Source organism: Opisthorchis viverrini (assembly GCF_000715545.1).
Source record: "Opisthorchis viverrini unplaced genomic scaffold opera_v5_362, whole genome shotgun sequence".
Lineage (NCBI taxonomy): Eukaryota > Metazoa > Platyhelminthes > Trematoda > Opisthorchiida > Opisthorchiidae > Opisthorchis > Opisthorchis viverrini.
This window is the reverse complement of record NW_008752013.1, coordinates 358,899-367,740: the sequence shown is the minus strand read 5'-3', so window position 1 is coordinate 367,740 and position 8,842 is coordinate 358,899. Positions and strand designations below refer to the sequence as shown.

Sequence of the window (8,842 nt, the reverse complement as noted above, 5' to 3'; positions counted from 1 at the left end):
GCAAAATGCATACCAAAGGACGGGATGACTTTGGTCAGTTCATCCAAGAATACTTGCGCCTTCTCCGCCTCTTCGAACATGAGAACGATGTCGTCTGCATATTCCAGATCGACAAGGTTTTCTTTACAGGCTATTTGAACACCAGAGTTTTGAAGACCCTCCAGCGTTCGTCTCATTATTTCATCGATTTCGGGAGGTGGGGTAGGTAGCTGCGCATTGGAGACGGGAGCTGATAAGTTGGTGCGTAAGTAAAGAGCTGTTAAGTGGGGGGTTGGAAGGGAGCTATGCATTGAGGTCAGTAGGTTGGATGCTCGAGCCACATTGAGGGCGCGATTGGGTTATGTCTGGCAATGTGTCTAACCATAGACGTGTCCCGTCTCGTGGTCGCTATCCAGGAAGAAATCAGTGATCAAGCAGCTGAGTTTGCTGGTAGTGGCCTTTATACTTCACTGCCAAGTCATCGATTGATCTCCCTTGGCTCGTTTCCACCCTTCACGTGGTTGTGCGAAAAGAACCCTTCGAGGAAGTCAGTCAACTAGCGTACGGAGCACATGGCCAAGCCAGTGCAACTTGTGGACAGTGATCAGTTCATCTACCGAGGGTGAGTTACTTCTTCTGCATACAATTCGACGTAATTCAGTATTACTGATCCGGTGTTCCCATCAAACTCGGGAAGTGATCTGAAGGCATCGATGTCCAAACATTGACGTCAGCGCGCAACGGCCAGGTTTCTGATCTGCACAGTAGTATGCAGCGCGCCGCAGCATTGTAAGCTCGACGGTTAAGTTGATGTCATACCTACGCCCTACTGGACATACTGGTCGCCTGGGGTAAACACCTTACTGCCTTCACACTCCTGTCGAAGAGGATAAGACGACTTTATCCCAAGATCGCCCCGTAGCACGATTACTCGTAGTACGGGGTCTCGCTTCCCTTGATCTGACTTCTCCTCTTTGGCCTTCCTGACGTAGTTGCACCTTGTGAAGCGACGTTCCAGCCGATGTAGCCCGCGGGATCGCTGCAGAACTCAATCCCAACCACCACGTCAATGTGGCAGTTTTTGGTCGGGTACAAACGTAATGCCTTCGGTAGTTTAATCTGTCCTATTTTCATACGATCCTTGGTAAATTCAACTCTCATTGGGGTCTCATCTGATGTTATTTTGCTTTTTTGACTGGTGCGACCTACCCCCCACGTTCTAATGTGAGTTCCTAGTTCTTGTGTTGATTTCAAAGACTATGCCTACCAGCTCAGTTTGAGGTAGCTCAGTGGTTAAGGCGCGAACTTACTGACCGGAAGGTTCGTGGATCCAACTCAAACTCGGTCACTGCTCCCGGTTGGGCTTTGACAACTTGGCAATATCTCGGCCGTCGTGCTTCCTTCGGGTGGCATGGCATTAGTTGGACCGTTCATGGATGGGCCGACTACTTTGTGTGAGGTCGCAGTGTCGCTCGAGTGTCTAGGTTCAAGACTTTGGGGAGTTGATACCTCATTCTGATTCGGTCTTCGAAAATGTTGTTAATGCATTAGGTGATGTAATGTAGGCCACACACTATCGATCCCCTAACAGCATTGCGCATGCATGCTTAAAATGCCATATTCTCAGTGCTTTTCACGTGAGATTCGAATCACATATCAATCAACGCCCCTGGTTTACGAATTTCCTCAAATTTGAGTGTTGCTTCGCAGTGCGCTCCGAGCGCGCAATCTGGTATAGGTCCACCTATTGTGCTAACCAGATCAGGTATTACGCATGCTCGAAAAGCGTGTAGACAGACTTGACGGCTCTTTTGGATGAAAAATCCATCGGTCCCAGTCACGTGGGTTCGTAGAACATGTCGAATTACTACAACCAAGCACCTGCCCAGTTAGTCTTCGAACATTCTCGCTGATATGGCCAGTCGTACTGTGTTAGCTAATCACCCTTACCCCTCAATTTCCTTGAGATGGGCCAACTATTCACACTTCACTGGTTACGCATTCTTCTCACGTCAAAGGACCTCACAGAGTTTATCTTTATAATGTACTACTCATAAGGTTGCCTGAGAACATCACAAACGAGAGATTCCGCTGGGTTCCAGGTGAGTCTCTCGAAAAACCAACTGAGTGCAAATGAGTGTATATTCGCTAGCCTCACAGTTCTTTTCGCCAACCCTGTGCAAACTGCGAACTGCTGAAAGGTACATGTTGTGTGATTTGGTAATGACTAATTTGTAAACTCAGTCGGGTTGACAGCTTTTGCCTCCCTGGATGGGGAAGCAAGAGATCAGCTCATCGATAGTCAGTGACACAGTGATTGACGCTCGTACATCAATGTCATAGACTTCAATGCGTAGCTGTCTAGTTTCCTGTTCCTCCGAATAACGAAACTGATTCAGTACGAACTAACCGACTAAGCGATCGCCTCCAACGCCTGCTTATCTCTCATCCGTTTCCGATAACCCAAACTGCAGCAGGTAGAACGAACGTACTCTTGATGTATGCTTTATAGCTGGCAAACTGACATGAGCTGGTGTTTTTTTTTAAATTCAGTTTTCTGCTCATGGCTGTGATTGCGGCCAGTTGCGAGCACACTGTACAGTGTTCTCAGTTGTGAAGCGAATCTGTACCGACTTGGAAGGGTATGAAGCAAGTCAAACCCCTAGGATTGGCTGACGCTCTATTCCGTCGACCCATTACTGCTTCTAATCGACGTTCTCTTCTTGTCCACGTTACAGATGCTCAAACGTCGCTATCTGCATTATCGCTCCTCATCAAGTGGAATCGCTCCAACCAAACCAGTCCCGGCTCTGGTAACTATCACATTGGTCACCACATCGTGTTGCATTCCCATCCTGATTGTGTACCCGGCAAATCTGCTTCGAACTCGATATCAAGCCTCAGATTCCCCCCGAGCTGCCCCCGTACTATCTAGTCTGCGGTCCATTTGGCAGACATCTGGCTTTTGTGGACTTTATCAAGGCATGGGAGCGAGTCTTTCCAAGACTTTGCCGTCTGTTTGTATTACTTACGTTGTCTTCGAATTTATGTCCGATTTAATGCGTGTCCCCGGCCTAGGCAGTCGGTGAAAAGTAACGTGAGAACTCAGTGCTGCATTTCTCTGGCCGGGCCGGCCCGGCAGGACTCTCACTGGTTCATGAATGTTTCCATTAGTCCTACACTTTCCGGATCGATAGTCTCACTTTGTGAGCAGTCCTCTTTTAGGTTTGGCCAACATTAGTTCTGGATTATTTTGGTGATACGTCCTTTTGGAGCACAACTTGTTTCTTTCTGACCAACAAACAAAAAACGAATACATTGTCGGCTTTTCACTTGTTTTTTTCCCTGGTGTGTGGGAGTGGAGTGAATGCTCAAGAAAAGGCGCCTGGGCTAATAGAGGTCATTTTCAAACACACTTTTCACTTCTATAGGTCTTACGTGATGCCATACACGATGTCCTTGTGTTTTTCTTGAGGCTTGCAAACTGTAGCTCCTGTGTAGGTTTTTGTCTCGCCGTTCCACCTACCAAAAGGCATGTTAGGTAAAGGCAGCCTCTACTGAAGTCAAAGGAAAGTCTTTATTTACAAGCTTATCACGAAATATTTCACAAATTCGTGCTAGAATCTCCATGACAGGTGAGAAGTTTCGAGCTCAAAATTCTCAATCCTGATTGGCTCACATTTTGACCAATCAGGACATGTCTTCGTTTGGTCGGCGCACATCCGCCCAATCGACGTGATGCTCGGATATTTAGAGCGGCTCGCCTCCGGATAGTCTGCTGGGTAATCTACTGTGTTTCGCCAAGTGTGCATTCAGTAGCAACCAATCGGTATTGTGAACAACAGTTTGGACGAGTATTTTACTTTTGACCCTATATACATGGTGGTGCTCCGCATATTACGCGAAAGATTGACAACGATGGACTCCATCGCGTCTCGAGTTCCATCAATTTCACCATGGATATGATCTCAACTTTCCCCCAAGTAGGAGTTACCGGACCTTTTACGTTTTATTCAGTTTCTCCGTCTTCGAGTCAAGTCCCTAATGGTAAACCAAGGTCCATCGGTGACTGATTCAGGTGTTTTATTCTCGCTCCACTGTGCTGAATGATTCGACCTAATGCACCCCACCAAATATCTTCCTATTGACGCATTATGAATAGTCATCTCTACACAAACGCCGCTTCCCTATTCCCCGGATTCTCCCTTTGGCCAACTCCAAGCGAAGACAGGCCAACCACCTGTGAAAGTGGGATAAGCTTGCCGTTCTTATAAGCCATCCACCAGTTGTTTGCATGAATCACGTGAATAGATGCTGAAATAATACGACTCGCTTTTTCCGTACGATACTATTATCGGAAGGTAGTTTATGCCGGCCTACCTGGCACACGGTGGCATCAAACCCAACCGTGACAGTGAATATATATATATATATAGTGTTGTGGAAGACGCATAAAGAGGCCAACTACGGAATCGTTGCCGCACGTTTTGTTATGACTGTGACATTCCTGGTTCTATACTTACAGTCATTGGGTGAGACGGCCCAAGTGGTTAGAGCATGAATTTACTGACCGAAAGGCCCGTGGTTCGAACCCGACCTCTGCCTCTCGACTTCTCCTGTCTAGGCTTGGGCAACCTGGCAGTATCCCAGCCCTCGTGCTTGCTTCTCGTGGCACGGCAGTTAGGCACCGAGAGGGTGCTGCAGCTGAACTCACAGTCATTGCTATGTTGGATTGAGTCGAAGCAGATCGGGGAGACTAGGGGAGTTGTGAGCCGTCAGGGCACATTGCGGCGCTGTCAAGTAGTCGGGCTGCAAATGTTTTAACTACTGATCAAAGTTCAACATCGGGAACTGTTGAAGACGATCCAATGAATTGGTATGCCCTCTACGCCTAGTAAACGGTCTAAGTAAGACGTAGCTGTCAGGGCCATCAATACGTAGCGTTGGACATCGCTTGTTTCTTCGAAAACGAGACTGGTGATTCTATGGAACCCGAGTTTTACAGTATTCGATCGTATTCCAGAAGAGGAACAAACAGGGGCAAAAATTTGTGACTGTGTGCTGCTATCCTGCGACAACGGTGCTTGGAAGGTCGGACTCCCAGTTCGTGAATTTCGCACTGTCAAGCATGATAAGTTTGTCAACTTCATTATTCCCAAAACTCTGGGTCAAAGAAACCATTGCGATTCTTAGTCAGATCTTCGCCGCAAACACCGGGCGGCGCCACATTCACCATCACTCTCTGGCAAAAACGCGTCCGATGACATCTTCACATGCTCATTTTCTGAAAATCATGACTAATAGCGGTCACTTGATGTGATTTTCAAGTTTAAGTGCTCTAATGATCGCTGAAAATTCGTTTCTCATGCTATACGAGTCCCCTGCATTCGAGTGAGTCATTGGCTTCCGGCAGGGTTTCCGAAGAAAGCTCGGAATTGTCTTGCGAAACCAGGCTTGAGTTTCAGGCTACGTGCAATGTCCTGGAACAAAGCACGTCCCCCCTCTGTCTTGTGGATCAGACTTTTGAGTCAAAGGCTATAGGGTGTACCTCAGCCATACCCACCTTCGGCCTGGGCAACTGGAACGTAGCATTCGCCCGCGCAGCTTAGTTTCAGCGGCTAGCCTCCCCCAGTTATCAGCCCCAAATCTAATCACTAACCGTCACAATGCAGCCCTCTCTGTCTGTGGCTCCTGTTATGTATGGAAGCGGGTACGATCAACGGCTATACACGACCTGAGAACGAGCGCACAAATCCCCAGCTATGATCCGAGCCCAACCACTCCTAACGCAGCGAGAAGCAGACAAGACCTTCAAATCCCGAGTGGCCGGTGGCTGGATGTGTTATGCAGCTGAATGGGTACGATCGACGAACATAGGCAACTTGAGTATGAACGTACAATACCCAACTGTGAACTGAGTTCAAACACCCTTTGCGCAGGGAGATAAGAGGGCTGGACGTTCAAAGGAGAGTTACAGCTGCCTCAACGAAAGGCGAATTACAGCGGGAGCATCGTCGAATATGTAAAGGTTGAGAAACCCTGGAGAATAATACACAGTGCACACAAAGTCCAACTGGCCAATAGGAAAGGGGTGCGGTTTTTTTGGACTAAGGTGGAACACGGCGGAAAAGGCGCGAAATTCAAAATTTCAGAAAAACAAATTGGCAATAACTCGAAAAATAAACGGTTTTGGGGGATACTGACATCCCCGACAGCTCCATAGATTCAGCGTCGATTTTTATCACTCCACTGATACATGCACTCAACCCCAGAGCATCTGTTCACCGTAGCGGTTTCCGACGCTCTAACCCTTTGTTGAGTAGATCAACAGGCCTACCTTGCTCCCACCCTTTCCTCCTCAAAAAAATCGATGTTCACAAAAGCCACTCATGATTCCTACGCCTGTTGGATCACCCGAATCAGATGAAACCTTGTAGGCGTACACAAACGTTTTTTGTGAAAAGGTTTGTCGTCTCAATAAAAGCCTTATCATTCTGTTCCAAAAACCGTTAAGACTATAAAGACAGAAACACCTTCCGAGCACTATTTTGTGGGGGAGATGGCTCAGTAGTAAGAGCGCGAATTTACTGATCTCAAGGTCCGTGGTTCGAACCCGACTTCTACCTCTCGACTTCCCCTGTCTGGGTTTGGACAGTATCCCAGCCCTCGTGCTTCCTCCGGGTGTCATGACAGTTAGGAATCGAAAGGGTACTACAGCTAAATGATCCCATTTTCGATACATTCTATTTGCACAATAAAATAACGCATTGGATCGACTGCGTCACCTGTCAGCAGGTGACAATTGTGGCTCTCTGTTCTTCATCGAGATCCATGAGTTTACGGCAAACAGAATCGTGTCAACAGCCATACTTACGTCATTGGCAGGAAGCACGTCGCTTTCCGAAGATAAATGGAGTCATTTTTTATTTGATGGATGAGGGTTGGGAACCTTTAGGTTCGAACGTGACTCCTCTCGGATTGCTGGTCCATCCCACCCACGAAACACTCGAGAACGAAAGTCGTCTTGTAGACTGTACTTACTTCTTCCGGGCGATTAGTAATATATTATATCAACTGTGTGCTCCCTTGTCAAAAGCTCCCATCAGTTCCAAGAAACGTAGGCTTTTTGGTGAAAAAATAAATACTTGGATACAATTGCAAATCAATTTGTTTTTCACGGGAGGCTCAATTGAATCTCTCGTTTATGGTGTCCTCCAGTTGAATGTGCTGCACACAGGCCGCCTCATGATTCATTTGGCTGGACATTCGAGACATCGAAGTTTATTTTCATCAAGGAAACTTATCACATATTTGGTGATAACTAATTGAGAGCCCACGACCGGTTTCGCCCTTCAAATTCGGGCTCATCAGGTAGGCGCAGTCCCCGAGTTTCCGTCAACCTTATGATCTACTTGAACCCAAATTGCACTGTTTTCGAGAAATACACTCATTTTCAAATCAATTTGGTTTTCATGGGAGACTCAATTGAATCTCTCGTTTATGATGTCTACTCAATCGTCTCCAAGCGTTTTTCACCTGATTGAACAGTTGAATTCCTTGAGGCCGGCGATAATGAGCTGCGCCTGAGTGGCGTGACGAACAGCAGGATCAATGTGTCCATCTTGCTACTGGGTACTTTTCAAAACGTTGTCCATAACGTTGTCCCATCTTCTGACTGCGTGTGACTAGTGGGCCATCATAGTCTTCTAATGAAACCACTTCCGGGCGAATCATCATCTGACCACGCCACATTCATTTGAAAATGTGGCCCACTCAGTTGGACTCACGTGCAACTGACAGTCAGATGTTTGTTCCACACTGGCAACTTTACATCTGGATAACCGAGGTGGCAAGTCTTCGAAACTTCAAGACGGTTGATATCATCAGAAGCGCGCGAGTAGAAGCTGCGATAGTCTTGCTCAGCACTGAGTCACCACCAAGTACTCCGTTTTCAGACTGAATTGTCTTCCTGTTCCTTCGTGGGAAGCCACCTAATTTAGGGTAGAACCGTTTTATTGATCTCATGAATTGTCACGATTTTTTTGTTTACATCTGAGACAGCTCATGGGCTGTATCACCAAAGCATTCCGGTAGTACCGGATACAGCGGGTGATGTAAGATTGACAGCAGCATCGAAACGCTAAATCAGAGTATCATCGGGTTTGATGCCTACCTGCTATGCCTTAATTAAGTAGTTCGTTTAGTTGTTACGAAAGGTAGGCGCTATGGAAGCTAGGAAGCTCACACAATCAACTATCCCATCTCCTTAGGTTTAGCACTAGAAGTGGATGTATAAACCAAATATTGAAACAAATTAGTAATAATTAGTTAGTTAACTAATTAATTAATGCATACTACTGACGTGTAGCAAACAGCATAATTGAGTGTACAAAGCAACTGAGAATGTTTTTGATGGCTTACGCAGCAGGCTTGGGTTTAAAATTGGGCGTCATGAACCGAAATTGCTACATCTTGGACATGAAAAGCGACAATAACCGTGTTGAGGTCTCGGATACGTAAGTTTGAGTCACGCGTAGGTTCAACGATCCCGGATATCGAAAGGAAGAATAGGGTTCAAGAATCTTATACAAAGGTAAGCTAAATTACATAGCATAACTCAGTTGTCCATTTTTGAGACTGCACAAGTCACTGACCGAGACAGTGTGGTATCATGATCCGCACACCACACAACTGCGACCGGAATACTGGCTCGGTATTATAGGTCACGGTCGTCTCTTCAAGGCCAGTCTCGTGATTCTGATTAGCAGTGCGATCACGCGCATATCGCGACTGAACGGGTCGGAGCAAGTCCAGCAAACGGGGTGCGAGCGTGTGTGGGTTAGTAGGTCAGGGATATACACAT

The 8,842-nt window shown here is 46.8% G+C and overlaps 2 protein-coding genes across 2 annotated transcripts in view; both read left to right on the top strand.

Annotated features, from left to right (window-relative positions):
• T265_10330 (hypothetical protein) overlaps window positions 1-3,306 on the top strand; it is a gene marked incomplete at both ends in the record, with an annotated part of 9,220 nt that extends 5,914 nt beyond the window's left edge. The window contains one exon of the mRNA XM_009176666.1: window positions 2,718-3,306. Coding sequence (XP_009174930.1) covers window positions 2,718-3,068 — 351 coding nt within the window. The remainder of the gene's footprint in view (window positions 1-2,717) is intronic.
• A 4,076-nt stretch (window positions 3,307-7,382) lies between these two features.
• Window positions 7,383-8,499, top strand: T265_10329 (hypothetical protein; the record flags this gene model as incomplete). The annotated part of the gene is made up of 2 exons (XM_009176665.1): window positions 7,383-7,506; window positions 8,348-8,499. 2 exons carry the CDS (start codon window positions 7,383-7,385, stop codon window positions 8,497-8,499), a joined length of 276 nt encoding a protein of 91 aa, XP_009174929.1.
• Between the last annotated feature and the right edge of the window lie 343 nt (window positions 8,500-8,842).